At 40.7% G+C, this 23,711-nt stretch overlaps 1 protein-coding gene across 1 annotated transcript in view; it reads left to right on the top strand.

The window, feature by feature from the left end:
* The window catches only part of NEGR1 (neuronal growth regulator 1), a 654,907-nt gene that overhangs the window by 268,765 nt on the left and 362,431 nt on the right, over positions 1 to 23,711 (top strand). Inside the window, exon 2 of the mRNA XM_019489191.2 lies at positions 20,026 to 20,258. Coding sequence (XP_019344736.2) covers positions 20,026 to 20,258 — 233 coding nt within the window. The remainder of the gene's footprint in view (positions 1 to 20,025; positions 20,259 to 23,711) is intronic.

Genomic DNA, 23,711 nt, shown 5'->3' with positions numbered 1-23,711 from the left:
GTTGGAGAAAAAGCTGAATCTGGGATAATAGGATGCTTTGTACCCAGTAAAGAGAGTTATACTTCCCCATAAGCCCCAAGGAGCATTACACGAGGGAGTAGGTGTATTTGTAATCCCCTAGGGAAAGTGTAGAAATAGATAGAAAATATAGTGTGAGAGTCCTCCCACAAGCTGCTGTTGTGAGTGTGTGATTCTTCTTGTTGATAGGTATTTTTCTGTGCACCTCATAAACGTGCCCACATATACCGCCTATTTAATCTATACATGTCTGCATTCAGTACCATTACTGTTCATTTTTCTTTTAGATTAGACTCTCAATGCTGCCTTCTGCCTGTTTTCAAACTACAGATAATATAAAACATTCATATGATTATTTTTAGATTAAACCCTGCAATACTAGCTATTCTAACCAAAAGGCTATGCCTGGAGTAAAATGAACTGTTCTCCTTCTGATTTTTGCTGTAAGAGTTGAAGCCCAGCATGGGCCTCCCATGACCATCATCATGCATTCATTACCAAGTGGTGGCATTTATTTGAATTTTGCAAGTGTAATGGTAATGCTATGTTCATTATTTTTTCATGAGTGCATCTTACTATAATAATCTTCTGTTCTCAGTCCTCATGTTTTTGTCAGAACTTATTACATCAGTGAAGAACTCTTTGTTTCATTTTAGCATTGAAAATAAGTCGTCAGCTGTTTCAGTTTTAGAACACTTACGCAATTAATTATTCTCTGATGTATACCAGTAGCTTACTTTGTTTTGTCCAGATATATTTAAATAAATAGAAATAACTTAAAAAACAAAACAAAAAAACCCTTGGTTAAAATTTTTCAGCCAACACCCACGATATTGAACATTTTGCATGTAACAAAAATCATTTTCAAAGGCCTGTTGTTTTCTCATTCTGTAGGCATAATCCACTGGTTTACTGTGGTCTCAGAGCTTATGTTGCTTTTTATTCCTTTAATTTTTGTTTCAGTGTCACATGGCAGAAAATCAGGGAAAGAATTTCTACCATCTGGATTGGCTGTCATCATCTGCAAAAATGGTTGACTTGCTGATTTATACAATAAAAACACACTTAACTTTCAGTTTTTTCAACAGATTTCTTTCCCATAACAATTAAAAACAAGTCATTTCTTGTTTTAACATTTTAAATTTTCTAGTGTGTGTGTGTGTGTGTGTGTGTATTCATAATCAGAATGGGCTGGTGCTTATTTCCAACTGAGAGGAAGGAGGGACAGGCATAGATGAGATGGATATCTATATCTATATAGTGTGTGTACACACACTAGTATAAAAAGTACTAAAATAGAATTATGGAATGAACATAAATGTATTTTCCATAATTCTAGCTTAGTATTTTATCATAAAAACCATAAAATTAATAAAAGCAACCAATATATGATATTGATTTCTTCTGTAATTACGCTCACATTTTCTGTGATTTAGAATGATTTTTCCAGTTTGAAAGATATTCCCTAGAACTAAAATGGAGGATATTAGGAGAAGCAATAAAACCAGTCAGATAGAAAGTATTACAGTGCATCCATGGTACTGATTGTTGTTTTTCTGTTATGCCTATTTTGCTCATTTTAGGTTTAAAAAAAAAGCAATTCAACATCACAAAATGAAGAACACAGAAAATTGTAGATAAAAATATTGTAGTCTTAATTTTTTTAAGACCTGTGCTTTTAATGCAAGCTCTTCACTGTCTGTTCAGAATATTGGGGGCGAGGAAACCTAGTTAATGTAAACAAACTTTTGTTTCCTTGCATAACTTGGAGATTATTAAGGTTGAAAATGCAGTTTTAACTCCAGATAGAACAGGATATAGAAGAAATTAGATCAGTAAGCTTGCAAATGTCTAACAATGCCATTTCCTGATAGCTGCATTTTATTGTCAGTTTTTTGCCAAGTACCTCAACTGTTCTGAAACTAGGCAGAAAAAGTGGATAAGACCTTTAGTATAATGCTGTTTAAGTACAGTTGTTATTTACAGTATCCCTCAGTTTTTTTATCCAACAAATTTTCTTGGGAAACTGTTTTTTTTTCTTGAACAACACTCCAAGTTTATCTTGGACAATGATGAAGCTCACTTACTTTCAGCTAGGTTTCCCCTGAAAACTCTTACAAAATAAGAAAAATCCAATTACTGGGAGGTTGACCAGTCAGGATTTAAAGATATACAAGTACCTGTAGAGGTTTAGTGGGCCCCTCAAAATGTCCTAGTGGGATTTTCAAAATGGGTCAGTGCCTGTTGCATCTGACTTTAAAATGAAAACTCCAGTAGGAACCTACAGACAAGGTTCTTTGGGTGAATCCAATATCTTTTATTAGACCAACATAAATAGTGGGGAAAAAATGTTAAGCAAACTTTTGGGTTTAAAAACCCTTCGGCAGGCTGAGGAAGTTTCTGCAGTTGGTCTTTCCTGGACGGAATGAAAAGTAAAGAAGCCAGAGGTTGGGCTGGTATGCATACAAGATAGGCAGTAGGAACCTACATACATTTTTACACCGATCATGCATTTGATCATGCTTTTCTGAAATAAAGACTCTGTTCACTTTTTCTTGGATATTTCTTGGATATTAATAAAGAGAAAGCACTTATGATAATATTGCAACTGGCATTACAAATCCATAATGTAGCAGCAGTCTTCAGTGAAGATCTTTGGATGGGTGTAGAATTCTGATAATCAGGAAGGTGAATTCCCTAGGATTTAGCCATAGAGCACAGGTTGCTACTGTTGGGTAAAAAGAATTCCCTCTTGAATAAAGAAGGGTAAATTATTATTTTCTGCAGAATTTAAGTTTTAATTAAAGAAAGAAGTCTCTCAAGTTTGTCTGTTGCAACAGCAAGTTAAACTAATAAGGGCCTTGCTGCATGGAGCACTTAGTACTTATTAAATCTGTAGAATGTTATGCGGTATTAAAGTGAGAATCCATGCTGAATGGTTGCACAGTAATGTTTGCTGCCATTTCTAATGGGTATAGCTCACTGTCTTGGTGCTAAAGAGCTGATGAGTAGGCATCCCGGAATGCTTTCTTGGAGCATGTTTTTCACATACTTCTGATTGTGGCTGTAAACAGATGAGTGCAGTGGAAGGTGCTGGTTGACTGACTATCTTGCTGAGAACACAAATTTCAATCACTTCTTTGGCAGGCATTGGATCTCCAGTGCTTCCTTACCCAATAGTCCCAGCTAGGATTGGATATCCAGCAGCTACCTGGATGTGGTAAGTGGCCGAATCAATCTATCCGTTGTCCTGGCTGTTGTTATCCACAGTCATTTTGTGCTTTGGTAGCGCTAGTGAGGTGGTAACTTGAGGACCACGATGCTGTCATGGGTACCATGCTGGCCAACTTTTAGGAGGCACAACATGATGCCATGTGGCCTATGGTATTGCAGGGCCAATATTGGATGACACCTCACACTTGGCCACTCCTGGTGAGTTTAGATATGTGGGGGCAGCTCATACTTGAAACCTGGCACAATGAGCACTGGCAGAAGAAGTTTAGGATGTCCCATGGCACATTCATGGACCTTTGCACTGAACTAGCCTCTCTGCTACAGCTCCAGGACATCAGGCTCTGGCACCCTCTATCTGTTGAAAGATGCATGGCCCTGGTGATGTTGGTGCATACCGACAGCATCCGTTCTGTTGCCAATTAGTTTGGTGTATGTAAGAAAACAGTGACAACAGTTGTGCGTGAAGTGGGCAACACTATACTTGAGGAGCTAGGGCCTCAGTTCATTCAGTCCATAGGAGGTCATCACTGGATTCAAACAGATAGGCTTCCCAAACTGCATGGGTGCCATTGATGATCCCCAACTATTCATTATGTGCTCCCTCGCTGCACTAGCATTACATAAACCATAAGGACTTTTTATCAATTGTACTCCAAGCTGTCATGAACCACCAGGGTTATTTCACTAATCTCAATGTTGGGTGGATAGGCTTGATACACAGTGCTCATGTATCCAGGAACTCAAATTTCCTGGAAATGGAGTGGGGCAGGGGGGGTAGTTTGCCCCTGGCACTCTCACCATGAATTTGGGTGGGCAAACCACTCACCACTTGATCATTGAAGACCCAGCCTACCTGGGTACTCCTCTGGCTCATGAAGAAATATACTGGCCAGCTGGAGCCCAGGAAAGAGTTCTTCAGTTACTGGCTAAGCAGCTGCTGGGTAGTGGTGGACTGCAGCAGAGGCACACTATGGAGGTCCCTGCAGATCTGCCTTGTGGTAAGTTTGAGGAACATTCCCAGCTTCATGGCCACCTCCTGCATCCTCCAGATTATGTGAAGTGAGGTGTGAAGCCGCTGGGACAGTTCTGGAGGAACCCACAGGAAGGGAAGCCTCTTGCACTTTGGATGGTGCCTGGGTTGAAGTAGCACTCCTGGCTGAGCATCCCAGACAGAACCATCAGCAGGCTGTTCTGATCAGGGAAGCCTTGGCTGACTACTTTCAGGCAAAATGTCTTGCTGGGTAGGAAGGGGTGTGGGGGACCTCTGAATGATTGTGAACCCTTCATTTTCCATGGTGCACCTTTAATGTTCTGTTATCCACTTTTCCAGAACATCTCAGTAAACGTCTTCAATTGGGATGGGGGGCCTGGGGTTGGGAAACCAAGACATGGGTCCTATGTTGAGGTTTACAAGAGCTGGGTGGGAAGAGGAAACTGAGACTTGGGGATTTTGTGAAGGCTGGCTGGGAGGGATGAACTGAGACGTGGGGTCCAGTGTCAGGTTTTTGCAGGGGCTGGCTGGGAAAGAGAAACCAATGCATGGGCCACTGGGTGAGTTGAGGTTGTTAATGACTCAAGTGGAGGACTGAACAGGAACAAATTTTATAACTACAAACTTTTTTTCTTCAAATAAACCTGAAATGAATATTTGAAAATGAAGACCTTCTCACAAGCAATGTTGATGAGCTTAAAACTCTTAACACGGCAAACCACTAAATGTACACATGCACTAAGTGTGTTATGGGACAGTTTGGGGTCCACACAAGTCCCTTATTTACAGGTCTCCCTGCTGGCTGGGAGGGTCCCTGGTAGTACTGTGACATGGAAGCATGCCTCCTCAGTCTGTTGGATGGCCTCAAGAAGCTCCATAGCCATATCTCCATGGACAGGTCTAATTCTGCAGTGCTGAGGAGCTGGTTTATAGCAGATAGCATAAGGGTCCATCCTCTCATCTCATCATTGCCACTGTTTTGTGACACTGCTTCCTTGCTCCTGGTTGCAGGCACTTGGGAAGGTGGTGGTATTTCCCACCTCCCAGGGAAGGGAAGGACTGCCCTTGCCAAGTTATTTAATAGAATCTTCCATTCAGACCTCCACTCCCTGCTTGGCATTCAGTCATACTAGGAGCACAAGGCTCTGCTGAGCCAAGGCAGCTGGAGTATGGGAAAGCGTGCATAGGGCATACCTGGCCAGCCTCCCTGTACTCCCACTGACCATCAGGTGGCAGGTGCTGGGCAGAGAAGGCCAGTTACCATGGTAGCCTGTATTGGTGTGAGACTGCTGCCATTGCCTATGGTCAGCTGGGGGAGTACAGGGAGGTGATTAGGGCTGCCTACTGCCTCATACACAGCAGTAGCCACTGCTGACCCAGGGGGCAAAAGAAATCTCATGAGGTTCAACCAACAAAGTCAAGTGCAAAGTCTTGCACTTAAGAGGAAACAATCCCATGCACCGGTACAGGCTGTGGTCTGACTGGCTGGGCAGCAGCTCTGCAGAAAAGGACCTGGGGGCTACAGTGGAGAATAAGCTGAATATGAGCCAACAGTGTGCCCTGATTACCAAGAAGGCTAATGGCATACTGGGCTGCATTGGTAAGTGTGTTGCCAGTAGGTCAAAGGAAATAACTATTCCCTTCTGTTCAGTACTGGTGATGCCACATCTGGTGTACTGTGTTCAGTTTTGGGTCTCCCACTACAAAAAAGATGTGAACAAATTGGAGAGAGTCCAGCAGAGGGCAACAAAAATGGTTTGGAGGCTGGGGGACATGACTTATGAGAGAAGACTGTGGGAGCTGAGCTTATTTAGTCTAGAAAAGAGGATACTGAAAGGAGACTTAAAAGCAGCCTTCAATTACCTGAAGGGAGGTTTGAAGGAGGATGGAGGTAGACTGTTCTCAGTGGTAGCAGATGACAACAAAGAGCAGCGGTATCAAGTTACAGCAATGGAAGTTTAGGTTAGATATTAGGAGGAATTTTCTCACTAGTGGGGTAGCAAAACACTGGAACAGGTTACCCAGAGAGGGTAGAAGCTCCATCCTTGGGGGTTTTTAAAACCTGGCTAGACAAAGCTTTGGTTGGGATGATCTAGTTGGAGATGGTCCTGCTTTGAGCAGAGGTTTAGACCAGATGACCTCCTGAGGTCCCTTCCAACCCTAATTTCCTATGATTCTATGACTCTACAGTGGACTGGAAGGACACGTGGGTCTCGGGAACTAATCTATGGACCATCTCTGAGCCCCTCACCAGTCATTGAATGACTTCCTGGAACTGGCATTACAAACGAGTCCAAATGATTTCTCAGCATCTCCTCTGATGAATCGTGCTGCTGTGCATAGGCAGCAAGGCTGCTCTCAGTGCTGGTGGCTCAGCAATGTCTTACAACATTTGGCCTTGGTGGTCCTGCCCACATTTTCAGCCAAGGGACATTCTCTGAGTAGGAGTGTCCCCTCGTGGTCTTGTGGCAGTATCAGCACTGGAGCCTTCCAAGTTCTCTCATGCTGGGGCAAATTCTGAGGAATGAAGAAAACAGAAATGGCTCTCAGATTTGTTTCCAAAGTTGACAGACAATGTGTGCCTAAATTCTGAATGCCCACTCAAACACTGATAGGTGTGCAGATAACAGTGTAGTGACAGCATGAAAGTGTTGACAGACCTGAAAGTGTTGCTAACTTTTAAGATAGCATGCAGTATAGCTCCTCTTGCTCAGCCCAGTCATTTTCATGGTCCAATGACCACAGGCAGTGGAAGTCCAGGGCTAACGGGGCTTAGCCCCCAAACTAATTTCACAGCGGCCAGTGAAAGCGCCTCCATGATGCTCCACCACCACAGCGCTGTGACCAGTGCCTCTGCTGAACTTTCTCCTGCTGGTACACATACAGCACCAGCGTGCACCAGCCCCTGCAATGACCCTGCAGGAGGGAGGGAGGGAGTGGTGGGGGTCAGGTGCGCATGCCCTGCACCACCCAGCCCCCCCAGATAATATTTTCTCCTGCTGCTTAAGCCAGTGAGACAAGTGTGCAACCTCATCATGCTAAATAGTGTCTCACATACCAAATCTCAGCTATCAACTGTCTTCACTCTTCCCTGTTGGCAGTATAGGGATGGGACATGGGGCAGAGGGCAAGCTAATAGCTGTTATTGCTACATGGGGATGCCTGGGAGTGAGCAGGAGGCAGGCTATTGTCATTGCATGGCAGAGAAGTCTGAGGGTGGGGCAGGTAGATCACGTTTCCAGTCAGAACTTCTCACCAATTAATTAACCTTTAAGCCATTGCATCCCCTAACTGGCTCAGTCATTCAGCACCTTACTCTAGGCCGTAAGTGGGATATTGACCCATGCACAACGGCCGTGGTCCAATTTTCAACCTCCTCTGCATTGTGTCCCCTCCCCTTTGGTAAATTTGCAGGGTTGGGCAGCAGTCTGCACCCATTAGACACTCCTGTTCCTAGACACTGCCCTGAGCTATTTGCCACAGCTACAGCTCAGGGCACTCCCAAGTCACAAGCAGCCTCCATAGCTCCAGATGCCTGAATGCACCATCAGTCACTGTTTCCACCAGAGATGATGAAATTTGCCAGCATTGTCTATTTGCACCTACATGATGAGGGTATCATCTAAGCTGTCCCTCATGAGCCTCGTGATGGGGGTCTCATCTAAGTCTCATCTTCTGTGTCCTGGGTCTGGGGTTGAGTCTGTGTCTGGATCAGAGCCTGGCTGAGGAACAAATCCATGGAGCAGTCATCTTTATGTTCCTCCATGGCCATTTCAGCAACAGGCAGCAGAGAGATGACTCCTTCATTATTTTTGTTATTGTCATTGCACCACACTTGGCCCAAAAGTGTGTATTGCACCATGTGGTGGGGAATGACAGCATGGTCCTCAGGGCTGCTGTATAGCTTCTTGTGGTAGGGGACCAGGGTCCTTGTGACACCCAAGATCTTGTTGGTGTCCCTACCTGAAAGGTACTGTGACTTAAGGCACTTGATTTTTAGTGTGGATCTGCAGCCAGTCCTGCTAGTGCCCCCAAGATGCCATCTGTGCTGTGATGCACTCATAGACTGCCTGGTGTTATCAGCTACTCTTTGTGACTTGGTGGTGGTGGCAATGGTTCTTTCTTCACTCCAGGTCAGGATGAGGGCCAGTACCTCGCTACAATTCTAGTTTGAAGCCCACCTACTGAGATAAGTGAGAGGAGAATGGGCATCCTCTGGTCTGATTCAGGTCCTGGAGCTAGGTGATCACTGTTTGTATTGGGCCACTCAAGTGGCAAGCCTTAGCAAACCTTTAGGGTGTCAATGGGTACTTGAGATGGTGCTATGTGGCTTGGGTTCACATCCCCTGGGGAAGCATAAGGGTGTTGCCTTGAGGCCAGTACCACCTCCCTGGGTAGTAGAGGGCTGGTGGGTGGATAGACTGTCCTATGGAATGGGAGTGCAGGGGTGGCCAGGAGTGGTTTATTCTGGGATGCTGGAGGACTCCAAATTGCTATCTCCATGGAGCAGTCTGATGATAGTTGATCATGTGTTACTTAATATGATCTAAAGATACTCCTTGTGCGAAAAGTCATAACTGTTCTGTGATACAAGCACAATTAGCATATTCAAGTGCTTTTAACATGTACCAAATGTAGCACGCACCATGGCCCTAAGACACTTGTCAGCTTAACTGCTGCAATTCAGAACCCTGATGATGAAACTGTCAAGAATATGTCCCCATATAGGTCCTTGAAATAATGCCCATGAAGCAGCAGAGAAAGCACCAGAACTTTTGCATTTGTCCTTTCCGCTGTCCCTTTGTCATATCTTTCAGATAGTCAACTGCCTGGTAGGTGTCTGGCAAATTTGTCAAGCCTATTTGCAGACCATAATAGCATGATTTGTGCAGCCCTTATATTTAATAAACCATACACAGATTCAAAAAAGGACTAGAGGTGACCTATGAGGAATACATGGATGGTAATTATGCTAATTACTCATGAAAATTCAGGTAGCACATACCCACTTGATCCATTTATTTCAGGCAGTGTGCCAATTAAAAAGCACATGCTATTAGCAGTTTGTTCCTTTTGAAAAATAACCCTGGATCAGCAGGTACTCTGAAGAGTTGCCTCAGTTTCTCCCCAAACACCTGAACTTTCTAGTACAAAACTATTTCTTTATGAAGGAATGTTAAATACTACCAAGAATACCCCAAAAATGGAATGAACACTTAGGAATCAAGTGTGTTTTACACTGTGTTAAACGAGTTGTTTGAATACAGACACTGCATATATTTCATCTGTGGTAAGTCTGTGTCAAATCTTAAAAAGAGAAACCTATACAATGAGAGCATTTACTCATATGGTAATATTTTTAAGTCAAAAAGTATAATCTATTATTTGCTTATGGACAATTGAGAGAAGAGCCTTGGAAGTGATAGCAGAGAGAAACTAGACATTTTCTCCTACTTGTGCATATTAAAATTCAGAACAAAGAGAGTCACCTAAAAAGATCAAGCTTTACAGAGAAGCCAAGCTGCAGTATGTTTCTGCTTAAAAATGTTTACTAAATTTTGGGGCTTTCTAAATTGATTGAAACTCCAGATACTGGGAATTACAGCACCAGATCCTAGGAAATCATGGCCCATTCAACCTGTTCGTGCCCTTACTGTAGGGCTGCTTTTTTCCGATAGTTATCTTCTCAGCTAACACATGCGTATGTCACAGTGGATGTGTATATACTGGTGTCTGAGACACTTACATTGGCTCCATTATCATAGTATCCAAGTGCTTCATAATCCTATGTACTTGTCCTCACAAAATCCGTGAGATGTACGTTTCCCACCTTTCAGATGAGAAACTAAGGCAGAAGCAAAAGACCAACTCCACAAATGCATTTAGGCATCTACACCTCCCCTTGAAATCCTATGTGACCTGTCCAAGGTTGCATAGTAAGTATGTAATGGGACAGTGTATTGAATATCATTTTCCAAGCCCCAGACTAACACACTGACTACTGGATCATTCTTCCTCTTTCAATATAAGCTACTTAGAGCTTTAGCTGTGCGCAGTGCATTTTGAAGCATAATGTGTGAATTTTATGAGGGTTATGCCATGTATAGTCACATATGATTGTACACCTTCTTTGCATTCTGCTAGTCCTTCCTGCTTTCTCTATGTGACAGTGAGGGCAGATTTATGTTATGGATATACAGGAAGTGTCTGTACCCGCTGATCTGCTATTTGGCTCCATTCTTCATCACAGGTGCATATAAGCTTTGGAAAGTGTCTATGCCATTCAAGGGAGATGGACTGGAACTTTTGAACCAGAAATGAAAATTAGCTTTATAATAGGTATGCTATTGAATGGAATTGAAGGGACTCAAGCAGTAGAATCTCTGAACAGAAAAAGCCAAAGGAGAAAGGAGATTTACCTGTGCATGCTAAAAAGGTGTTTATGCCATAGGGCTCCTACTGCTAGAAAGAGGAGGAGGGAACAGAAAAACAGAAATCAGGAGTCTCTCTAAGGATTGAAAGAGGGTACTATGACAGAAGACACGGCTTGGTATTTGGCATTCACAGCAGTTGACTGGGTTGGTGTAGGTGCTGCGTAAGAGATAGGGTAATGGGCAGTGTTGCTATCACATTTATAACAGGAACTGTAATGGACATGAACCTCAAGGAGCTTCCTTTGTTCCCTATTTCTGTAAATGAAACATTGAAAAGTCCACAAAAATGTGTTGTACACTGGTAATTGCACGGTTCAGTGGACAGAGCTAAAACACGTACACAATAAGGATAATAAGCACCTTTGTTCTTTAACAGTGATTCCTAGAGCTCTTCCCAAAATAGAGCGAACACAGTTTAAATTTTACAGTGTAGTTTCTATTTGATATGAAGGTGGGAGAGGCAGGCAATTCTGTATCTGTAAACATATTTGACTTTGGAAAGGTAGTGCTGCATGAAAGTTATAACCCATCATATTTCAGTTGAGTGTTACTGTATTATTTTTTATCCAGGAAAGAATTTTTTAAAGGAAGTCAGCAGGTCAGTCAGATGCACTGGGATGAGCTGAAAAATCATCAGGAATTGAAATTAGGTTTCCAGGGTTCAGCATATGTTATGATGAAGGTGCCAACCAAGATAAAGTATGTTACACTCTTTAAACCTGTTCAGACTGTGTTCCAATCATATGGAACCAAAATGAACTGCTTACAAATTGCATGGACCAAATGCCTACTAAAGAAAACTGGTTTCCACTTGTGTGTGCTCTTAGTTATCCCTCCCCAATCTATGGACTGTACAAACTGTAAGTATTGTTATATGCGTTACAGGCAAATGAGTTGTGGAAAACTGTCTGTGTCAAGTGAATGAAAATGCTGGAGAGAGTAAATTCTATATCTAAGGCAGGAAATTTTATTTTAAAAATACTATTCATATGTCTTAAATTTTGGTTTAATCTGGTTTCTCAGGAGTTGGCTGTGCAGATTTTTGTTTCATTCATGGAGCAGCCTAGTCTCCCTCTGACTAAATAATGTGTTGCCTCTTGAAAAAATGTCTTCCCAAAAGCTGTCTTCAACTGGTTTTTTAAATTATCTTGTGGCCTGTTTTTTAATATTCTGTACATTTGGCTTCCATTATAATGTGGCTTTGAGTCCTAATTCTTTTTTTTAGAGAACCATTTATATAGGAGGCTTCCCAAATGGGTAAGGCCAAATCCCAAGCCCCTCTCTACAGTGCTGAGTTTCCTGCACTGCGTCGGACACTTGGGCAAGTGGTGAGGAGGACAATATGAGAGTACCTACAGAGAAAGATAAAGGAGTCAGTCTCTGTTGCTACATGTGGAGGGTAGAAGATTGCTGCATTGCAATGCACATATATAAGCTTGCAATGCCAAAAAACTTCCAATGGATCCTGAATTTCAGGGAGTAACTATAGCCCTGAAGGAGTAGTAAGCTGTGCAAATGGCATGCATCGTGTGGGAGTGTGTCAGGAGTGTTAAACACATGCATTTATTTGTGTGAGAAGCTGATAGGAATGGAGACTGTTTTTGCTCTTTGTCTCCCCACATACCTAATGGCTTCTGAGGTGTGCAGTTCTTTGTAAGGATTACTGGGGCTAATGTTTTGACCTTTAATTAGGAAGAATGGGTGCACTAATCTATATCACAAAAGGACCCGGTGAAGTTTCACTTAAAACTAGAACTGAGCCTTCTTTATGGTTCAAGCAAGTTCACTGAGCTTTGATTTTTGCTATCCTTTGTGTTGTTCATCTCAACATATATATCTCAGCTAGAACTGGGAGAGAAAATGTTAGAGTATCACTAGAAAAGCTGTGCTTGCAAGATTTCTCACACTGGCACAAACCAAATACTATAAATCTTGCAAGATTTGCAGACCCTTAGGGGTTGGCTAGAAGTCAGATAAAATTCTCAACTTTTAGATGTTTACGCAAAATAAACCTCTGAATCTTTGAGATCCCACCTTCATATATAATTTGACAGAAAAGCAACCTATTTTACGAATGAATGAAAACATCACATTAAAACTGATTTTTGATGGAAATCAAGTTTTCAACATTTTTTTTTTCAGCCTAAGTGTCTGCCTTCTGTAGAAAATTTTGACTCTTCATCCAAAAATTGAACACTTAAAAGCTGAAGTGTTTGGCTGAAACCCAAAGAATTTGTGTCAGAAATGATGCTGTAATATTTCAGAACAATTGTAATGGATGCTGTATGCCTTCATTCTCTTCAGTGACCTGCACTTTCCATCCAAACCCTTTCGCCATAATACATGGTAGTTGCCTAGTAAGAAGGGGGACCAGAGCACTTTACAGGAAATGCCATCTAAACAAGAAGTTCAACCTCTTGAAAAGAACAAGTCCATTAGGTACTCAAACTACTCATCCTGTACAAAAATCAAATACAAAATTTGAGTTCTGGCTAAAAATAAAAATATTTTGAATGTTCTTGTTATGCCTTGTTTCATTGTTTTCGGTCCTTATTTGAAAGGAAGAGAAGTAGAACTTCCAAAACTGGACAACAGATTAAGTAGATTCAGAATAAAGTTTATTTTTAATGACAGGCTAGGGGCAGACATTACATACAAACTGGTTTAAGTGATCAGAAAGTGGCATAAACCTGTAACAGAACAGATGTTCAGTGCACACAGTTCACTCTGAAAATGGCTGAAACCAGTTTGACATATCAGACTTAACAGATTTGGGTCAAACCGGTTTATGCAATGTCTGTCCCAGACCCCTTCCTGATTTAAGTTAAATCAGACTCCCCCAGCATCCCGGCATGCTCTCTGGGCTGGGCAGGGCTCTCTGCTCCACAGCAGAGTTGGGCCTTCCCCTCTGCTCCCTGGCTGGAGCTTGGGCAGAGACTGCAAGCATCTGTCTGGCTTCAACCCTGCTACCCACCCCACTCTCCTCACCACTTCCTGATAAGCAGGGATTCCCCACTCCCATCTGCTTTACACAGACATCTCTCAGCATTAGCTAGCATACCACATGCTGGCTACAGTCTGTGCTGTGGGATACCGGACAAAGGCAGACAGGACTGTGTCCACTTAGGGCTTTTTGGAGCTAATCAGCAGGCAGCTGGTAATGTCCTTCCATTGGAAAAGTTGTTTAAGAAGAGCTTAAACTAATTGAGAAAATCTTGTGTTTTCTTTGTTTTCTTAATGGGCTGATAAACACTGAGTTAGAGGTGATAAATACTGTGTTATCAATTGCCTGCTGTGCTGCTCAGGAGAGGGTGGGGGGAACCCCTCCTTAATCAAAGCATCCTGCCAGGGCCCAGCCACGCCCCCTTCAGCTCAGCACTGTAGAAGGGAAGGGAGGGCTGCTCTAGTGCCTCCCAGCATCTAGCCTGAGCCACTGTAGGCATATGCAGTGGGATGTTTCTGTGGTTATAAACCAGTTTAGCCTAGCCAGGTTAGACTAAACTGAAAAGATTGAATCAATTCAGGCTCAGGCTTTTTGAATGTGTCACTAACCAGAATGTTCAAGAAGAGTTATTTTGTATTTCCACAAAATATGTATTAGGAAATATGTGTGTTACTTCTGGGTAAAATGACTATCAAAGAATATATATATATATATATATATATATATATATATATATATATATATATATATATATATATATATATATATATACATGAGAGGGAGAGAGAATCTAGGGGTCTCTTGAAAAAAGAATAGAAATAAGTGTTGGAAGAATAATGAAATATCTTTGTGCAGATATGACTGATAACCTTGGTAATTCTTTTTTTTAATCTTGTAGTGAAAACTGTTTCTGATTATATCTATGAGTTTATAAAGTAAATTAGACTTTTGGTACATACAGATGTTTGAAGAGGTTAGGGGGAAGGTTAGATTGTGTTAAAAAAGGCCACCCGATCTAACTTAGTTCTCCCACATGCAGACCTTACACTTAAATCCCTAGTTTGGTCAATCTAAGTGTGAACTGTACAGAAGTTCCAGGATGGTTAGATTGGTTAAAAAAATGACTGACCCACTCTAATTTAACTGTACCTCAGAGGTGCCCTAATTTAGATTTGGGTACGCCTGAACTGATCTAACTGAGCTTCTATACATGTTCCAAGCGCAGTTCCCCCTCCTTCCCACCTCAGCATTTTTCCTAACTGAGCTATTTCCTAACCCCCCTGGCACTGGCCCATCCCTTCTATCCACCTCCAAATGGACAACCTCCCCATGGACCAGTCAGCCCTGCCCCCAAGCCAATCAAACCCCACAACTGCACAAGCTGCATCTAGCACCAGTTTTACCAGCATTTGCTGCTGCCAAAAGCCAGTCAAAGCACATTGGAGTTGGGGAAGGGGTGGGTGGGAGAAGGCATGGGGTTGGCTCACTATATGGTTGGCTCACTATGGGTTTGTTTGGGGGTAGGAGTGGGTCAGGGCTAAAAATAATGCCTAGTTAGGGAAGATTCCCTCCAATCCTGCTAAACCCCCATGGAGCTGCCAGTCCCTGTGACCCACCTTCACCCTCCCCTCCCGACTTACTTCTTTTGGGCTCCTGGTCACCACTGAACATTGGTAAAACATGTCCCCATGTTTGTGGGACATGGAGTGTTCAATGACACGGGGTGGGAAACTGGGGTGGAGGGGGTCCAGTGGGGTTTGGCAGGACCAGAGAGCCTCACCAACCCCACCCTGATCTCCCTGATCCCCCAACCTAACCACCCCTTCCCCTACCCCAATTTACCTTAGATCAGGCTCCCAGTACCTATCTAATTACTGAGCTAGATTCATGGGACCATTTTTAACCCAACCTCACCCCACAAACTTCTAACTATAATGTCTGTACAAACCTTCTATTTTCTATTCATCTCACATAGTCATCTTTTAAAACATAGTTCAGTTTTGGGGTGATTTTCAATGCCTGGTTTAGTCAAAACTTTCCCAAGAGACATAAGAGAAACAAGAATTAATGTCTCCTTTTTAATGATTGCAATGCTAGCTTTAATTAATTTTGCTACATAAGTCATTCTTTATTCACAAAACATAATTGGTGCTTGATGTAGAATTTTTTTTTAAACAAAATATATGAAGTAAAATCCTATGGTGACCAGCAGGAAGTTAAAAGATAAGCAATAGCTAAAGGGGGGGGGTGGGGGGTGGCGAAGCAGGGCCCATAATGTATTCCTTATCTCCCAGTATCTTTTTTTTAACAGTACACTGTTTGTCCTTAATTAATGTGACACAATAGTTATATTATTCTTCTTTACAAAGGCTAATTCATTTTTTGTTTTATCATTCATGAAATATCAAATAGAAAAGCTTTAAATAGGATGCATGTAAGTTGAATGGCTTAATCCTGCAAATGTATTTACTATAGAGCTTGCTATCATGAGAAGTACAAATTGTTTCAGTGCAGCATGGTCATAAGACTTCATGATGAAGTGCAGAAGTCAGTGGTTTAAATTCACAAAAACATTCATAAGCTGGTTTGGGGCCTGTCTCTCTTCATTGGTCAATGACATTGGAGAGCCGTAGTTAACTGTGTTAGTCTGAAGTCAAGTAGAAGGCAGGGTAGATTTGCACCTTAGGCTAACCCAAGTGTGCATGTGTCTGTGAATGTGGCACAAAAGCTTGTATTATCTCGATACACTTATGTAATATGAAGTGAGCTCCAGAGCATGAAAGCTTGTAATATATTTGTATATACTTAACTTTGGTTAGTTTATAAGGAGCAGATCTACCTTGTCTTCTATAATAGTATTTTGTCATGTAAAACTAGTGTAAGTTGAATGAGAATCAGGCTCTTAGTTTGGAGATGAAACTAAACTGAAAAAAACAAACATGGTTGAAAACTGAATTCTTAATGGGTTGGCATCAAAACTGTAATTCAGACCAGGGGCGACGTGTAGGGGATGCAAGTGGGTGCACATGCACCCCCTAAGCGTGGTGGTGTACCCCCTATGAAAAGGCAGTGCCTGCAGGCAGTCATCAATCCCTGCTGGCCACTACTGCCCTTGTTGGCATCTGTGGGTGGTCACCAACCCCTGGTTGATGCTTGCCACCTCCTGCCTGCTTATCACCTCCATGCTCCCACCACCGCCGTCGCCCCCCAGCCACTGACGGCACGCATCCATTCATGATTCAGAACAAGCTCACTTGAAAATATTTTGGGGTTTTTTCAATGTTATACTCAAGTTTGCTTGAAAAGCTTGCAAGCTTGAGGGTATCTTTAAAAATATTAGGCCAAGTTTTAACTCTAAGAAAACTCCAAGCTTGGTGACTTCCTTATGTTACAGTTTGTAACATATCTTCACTATCATTTTGTTGCTGCATTGGGGATATGCAGCAAACCCCTGGCTGTTTGCTACTTTGAAGGCAATCCTTTGTGAAATCTTTAGTTTAAGTGGTGAGCCAATCCAGAGTAGAGCCCCTTTGGGGGAGAATAGAGACCTTAAGAGAGATTTGTGTCAGGAGAAATAACGATTGTTTTGCTGCACAGAGTCTGTATAGGCCTAAACATCTGTCTTTTCAAGGTGCCACTGACTGAACAGGGACTTGATTTGGAATAGTTTTATTGGTTTTGGTTTATATGTGTATTTGTTCCCAAAAAAAAAAAATCTTACTTAAGCAGCAACTTAACATAAATGGGAAATGGTTGAGTCCTGGTTGTACAACAAGGAATGTCATGTCTGACAAAAATCCCTTCCTATTCCACCTTGAAAACCTGTTCCTTTGTTGTTGTGAGTAAATGATAGTTAATGTACAATAACCCATAATCCATTTGTTAATCATCAGTTCATTGAAATTAGGGTTGCTTTTGGCAGATTTCTAACATCTATTTGTAGAATTTATTTTGGATAGCAAGGGGAGTTGACAAAGCAAGAATTATTATTTGGTCTTCTGCTATTTTTAAAGAAATGAAAGGGGGGAATCTATCAACATACCAAATAAAACAGCTAGAAACAAGTCTAATGTTTATATCTCTTTTATGCACTGTTTTATCTCACCTTTTCTCAGCATGAAAGCTTTCATGTCAAAGGAGCTGTGTTTATAAGAGGAGCAGGGAGGAAACTCTGCAACTTTCAGAACACATGTCACAGCATCTGGCTTCTTTGCAGGCTTTTGAAGGTGGTTGTGCTGACAGCTTCAGAACTGCCCGTTAGACTGCCAAGACAGCTGTAAAAGTAGCTGGCTAACACTATTCTTTTGAACATCATTTTCATAGGATTTAACTTTGAATCTGAGGGAAAAATTACTTTCATCTTTAATTAATTAGTACCCTTACATTTCTATTTTCATTATTCATTTTTGGAGCAAAACTGGCTTCTTTTTCTCACGAACAACATAAAGCACTTGTTTTGTGTGTGTGTGGTTTTTTTTTTCCTTTTGTTTTAAGGAGGGGTTGAGGTATCAATATTACAAATAATTTTCTTTTCTATATGTATTTTACTGTGATACATGTGGAGGGAACTGAAGAGAAATCAGATGCTAAATATTCACCAAAACCACAAGCTACCTTCATGAACATCTGGATATATTTAAATACATCTGGAGAGTGATTTTAGAGACATATCATCTTCCACAGAGCATAAGGATTTGGGGAATGGGCCTTCAAAATGAGGCCTTGCTATTTCTCCTCAATCCATTAAGCATTTTAGGATTTTAAGGAAGATCGGCTGGATGATTCTTTGTATCCTTCAAATCTTTCCAGGCTCCCATAAAACTCTTTCCTCAGGGTCTTGGAGATTTGTTTTTATTATTTTAATCTTAGTGAGCATTTAATAGTATCTTTACAGCTTTATTTTTCATAGTACAATGTGCAATAATGGGTAATTTACCTGAGATGAAAAACTATATTAGAGGAAAAATTACAGATATTTTTTCTAATAAGTAATAGAATATATTAGCATTAGGCTTTATTACAGTGTATTAATTATCTTAATAGAGGGCTATACATTTTCTTCATTTAATATATACAGGAAAAAATTTCAATCAACACTGACCTTTAAGACTCCTACTGGTTTTATATTCTGTAGATGCTGAAACTGACTGCAAATTAGATTCTGCAATATACCTTGTTCCTTATATTTTTCAAATGATTAGTTTCAGAGAGTTGGCAGTAACTTACACTGTTGCATTCAGTTTGCAATTTTGTAGCAATCTCAAGCACCGTGTTCAGCCCCGCAAGGTACTGTTGAGAGATGCTGTCAAACACTTTAGATATATGTATTTTCATTCTCTCGCCATGCTTGGTACTCATTTAAAAGAACCAGTCTTTAATTTATAAAGCAACGTTTTCCAAATGAAATTTAGAAAGACAGGAATCTGTCACATACATTAATTCAGTTATATCTACATGTTAATGTGTGGAGATTTACTCTCAGAGTTCCAATTAGGAGGTTATTATACTCTAGTGAATATTATTTTTGTAATTTTTAATAAACAATAATTGTACAACTGCACAGTCCTGTATTACATACCAATTACACTAGTTTCATCATTAATATACCACTGTTTTTTTTTTTTACTTGGACTATGCTTTATGTTTATTTGTCATCTAGGAATTTCAAGGTAATTGGAGCTATGTTTACATAAAGGGAGATGGTTGTACATCAGATATAATAAAAAATCAACATAAAAATGAAATAGCACTGTTGAAAATAAATTTAATGTTTTCAGTCTTCTAAAGTGGTAGTATAATTGATTAGGAGGAAAGAATTTAAAATGCACTTTGCCTCAATCTCCCTTTCACAGTATATTATTTTGGATAGGATATAAACAGTAATTTTCAACCATCATGTGCATGTTAACCTGATCTCTGCTGGATGGAACTGGAACTGCTCATCTGTCTTAATACAATTACACCTGAGGAAGATTTCTCTTTAGCTCAAGTGATGGAGGACTGTGATTGTTTTGGAATAAAAATTACCGAGTTCTGTCTTGCTGTCACCACGTGAGGTCATGGTGTTTGGTTTAGAGATGACTGAAACATCAGATCTGTTACAATCTTAAAAAGGCAGATTTGGAGAAGGAGGTGGCAGTCAGGTTGCAAATGAATCAATGAATGTGCAAATTCATTGATTTCAATCATATAATGTTGATGGTTTGATATTTGGAGCCAAAGTCAACTTGACAGTAATATCTGGATTTCTAAATGGAATACACATTTTGTAGTCCATATTTAATATTCTTCAGTTGTGTAAAATACTGAATTTAATTTAATAACAAATTATAAGATGCTATAATTTACAGACCTCTTTATATTTTTCTATTGACTCATCCTTTTCTCTTTTTGGTAATCAACAGGTGTTTCTTGGAAGATGGAGCTTCAAAAGGTGCCTGGCTGAACCGGTCAAGTATTATTTTTGCAGGAGAGGATAAATGGTCAGTAGATCCTCGAGTTTCAATTGCAACAGCAAATAGAAGGGAATACAGCCTCCAGATACAGGATGTAGATGTGACAGATGATGGTCCATATACTTGTTCTGTGCAGACCCAACACACTCCTAGAACAATGCAGGTGCACCTAATTGTACAAGGTATGTAATTTTTCAAGTGTGAATCACTATTAGGAATGAGCTGGAACAATCATTTTCTAAAGAAAGGGTCTTGTCAGAAATGTTTAGAAATATGTTATCTTAATGTACAATATTGTGATCAGAATACATCTTGCTAGGGTTTGTCTGACTTTTTTGTATGTATGTTATGCCCTTGCCTCAAGGATCTGGTACACTATAACAAGGTTAGATTAACTTTGTGCTTTTCAGCAGAGATCCTCTGTTAAATATTTAATGAAGCTAAATCCTCATCTCCTTTGCCTCATAGTAGATAGTAAGCTATTCACTTCTATCCCATTCATGACCTAGATGATAGACATCTTAGTATGTTTTCAGATACTCACTCAAAATTCCTCTGTGATGTCTTCATGGATGCACTTTTTAAAATAATGCATTGATTAATTACTGTGTTGAATATTTTATAAAAGATATAACAGTTTTCAAATTAATGAACCAGTTTGGGCTTTTTTTTAGCATGTTTCATTTACTAGAGCATGAAGCTATGGTGTGAGATAAATTTATGTAGAATAGACTAAAACTGTTTGAATATTACTTATTCTTTGGAATAGGTCATCATCATATTGCCGCCAGTGTCAGCTACAGCTTTCATTGCTACATAACTGGAACAACAAGCCATTGTTCAAAAGGTGTACATTCAAAAGAGATTTCTGTAATCATTCATTACTTGATTATTTCACTTTTCTTGTTCTACTAATTCTGACTTGTCAAATCCTCTAACATACTACAAACGTTCTGAAGTGCCAAATGGAAGTCCAGTTACTTTATGAGCATTTCTGTGACTTATGTGGCATCTAAATGAGCAATATCATGGTTGCTCTTGGTTACTTGGAGGGATTAAGTAAATTTCTGCTGGAATCAGCTGCCACTTCTTGATTATCTCATACACTCAGGGCAGAATATGGTCAGGATCTTTCACAGTGTGAAAACGTTTTTTTTCTTGTTTTAAAAATAGTAACAATACACACATTTTAATTCAGTAGTTGCCTCTTAAACAAGCCAAGCAGGTAATGTGGAGCTGCAGAAAGTGCATACCCTAGTGTTAGAACTACGACTGTTGCTGTTCTGCAGAGCTTTCTGCCATTTAGAAGATGATTTATTTTTTCAAAGCTCAGTCTATCATACAATGAATAAGGCAAGCCTTTAATCATATCATGGTGTTTACAGATGTAATTATTCATTTGAAAATGACTGGCATTTATGCAGTTTTCCAGTTACATTAAAAAAGTTCAAGAGTGAGAAACATCAATAAGCCAAACAGGGTCAATTCAAGCAGTAAATAAATGTCATGGAAAACAACGTTCCTCAAGTAGAGATGATTATCTACATGCTAAAACAAGCCATTGCACACATTTTTATTCCTTAGATCTCCTACAATCTTTCCTGTCAAAGCATGCCTGCGAACACATTTGAAAACTGCTTTTGCATGATGAAATTTGAAACCTAAGTCAATTATTGAGAGGGTCAATAGTTTTTCATTTTTTGAGGACTGAAAGTATCAAAATATGTTTTAAAGCACTTGTTTTTGCTTGAATAAGCAGCCCAATAATCATCTGTTTTCAAGCATCCATAAAACTTAATTAAAATTTTTTTTTGGAGACAGGTAGAATAGAAATTAGCAATGTAAGGCAGTACCTTTCGGTGTTGTTCAGAGTTTAAATCCAGCTGCAGCAGGCAGTGACCAAAATCCATTTAATTGCTTTTTAGTGGCCTTCATAAAATAACTTTAGTGACCGTTGTTCAGATCTCCATGGAGAGGCACCTATTTTACTAGTAAAACCTTATGTGAACCTTGTACTCTAGCTGGTTTTGCTGGACAGGCTAAAGATTAAATGCTCATAGACATGTTCCATTCAGGTTAAAGTGGAGATCTGTCAGCAGAGTATATTGGTAAATCTGTAGCATCTTCATCTGTGCTCTGCTGTTTCCATGGATGGGGAACTTCAGTTAAAAAATGTTACGTTACTGTATTTTCACAAAAAACTGTAATAGTTCATTGGTTTTAACACAGAAAAGTGTTACTTGCATGTTAGAAATACTGTACGTGTTAATTATCCAGAGTTGCTAGTTTCCTTGAGTTACAAAATGCAAAAACCAGATATAACAGCCAATTGTTGTCACTTGGGTTGTGCCTACGTGATGTGAGGCAGAGCCATGCAGAAGTAACTGGCCCTAGCTTGACTGAAGAGTGCTGTTGAGTCAAAGAGCACATCAGAACTCTTTGACCTGTGCTACTCAGTGCTACTTCTGGAACTGGAAGCAGTTAATTAGACAGGTTAGGGCAGCATTTTCTACTGGCTGTTATGCCCTGATGAGAATATGGCTCACATGGTTAATATTGCTTCCCAGCATTAGAGTTAGCCCATTAACGACTACTCTAAGCCAGGGGTTTTCAACCTTTTTGGATCAGTGTACCCCCAGTGGCTGGATGTGGAGTGGAGTGGGCAGTGGGAAGGGAGGGATGAAGTGTGGCTGAATGCAGAGTGGCAGCAGCCACCGCATGAAAGCTTCCCCTATGCCCGGTCGGGCAGGCAGCGCCTGTGCAGCAGCATGGGATGGTGTATGGTGGTGCTCTGCCCCACCTGCCGTGTCTACCCCGTAGGCCCTTCTCAGGTACCCCCGGGGTACACGTACCTCCAGTTGACAATTCCTGCTCTAGACTATTTCTGCACAGTACTTGTCTTGTACCATACAGACATTCTTCCAGTTAGTTATTTTTTAACCAATTATTTTCTAACATAGACTGCATAAAAACTTGAGAGCATGGACCAGAATCCACATTTCTCTCCACAGCAAGTACTTTAACTGTTATGCTTCAGATCCAGACTCCCTTTCACTTGCTTTTCTGCAGGCACAATGACTTCCTTTCTTGGCTGATGCTCCAGCTTCTTCAGTAGGCTTTTCCTGGGATGCTGGATGTGTGGGTTTGAATGCACTTGTGTGGCTCAAAACCTAGGTATCCTTCTTTTTGGAAGAGTGCTGTATTTTATGAACTATCAAATATGAGAATAACCAGGGGTGGATTGGGGGGAGGCAGAGGAGAGGTGCCACTGGTGCACTTGTACCTCACTTGGATCCCTGGTCTACCCAAAGTTTAAAACTAACTGCCTGGCAGTGGCAGTAGCATTTCTTGTCAGGAATTGCTGAGGGAGTCACTTGACTTCATGGCTCATTAAAATATACTCAGTCCCATCTAAACTTTTAATTCCACAGGTGTTAGAGACCCTTTCTTCTTTTTCTTAATAGTTGTGATGTTCCACTAATCCAGCTGTCCTTTTTTCTTCAATTCTGCTGTCTGTTAACTGCCCCTGGCAATGAAGCTCCTATTTCACAGCCCTGTGCCTTGTTTCTAACTCATTCCAATGAAAATATATTTGTTTTTGCTTCAATCCAAAACTGACTAATACAGCCCTAGCA

Source organism: Alligator mississippiensis, chromosome 5 (genome assembly GCF_030867095.1).
Source record: "Alligator mississippiensis isolate rAllMis1 chromosome 5, rAllMis1, whole genome shotgun sequence".
Classification (NCBI taxonomy): Eukaryota; Metazoa; Chordata; order Crocodylia; family Alligatoridae; genus Alligator; species Alligator mississippiensis.
This window is presented reverse-complemented; position numbering and strand designations above follow the sequence as displayed.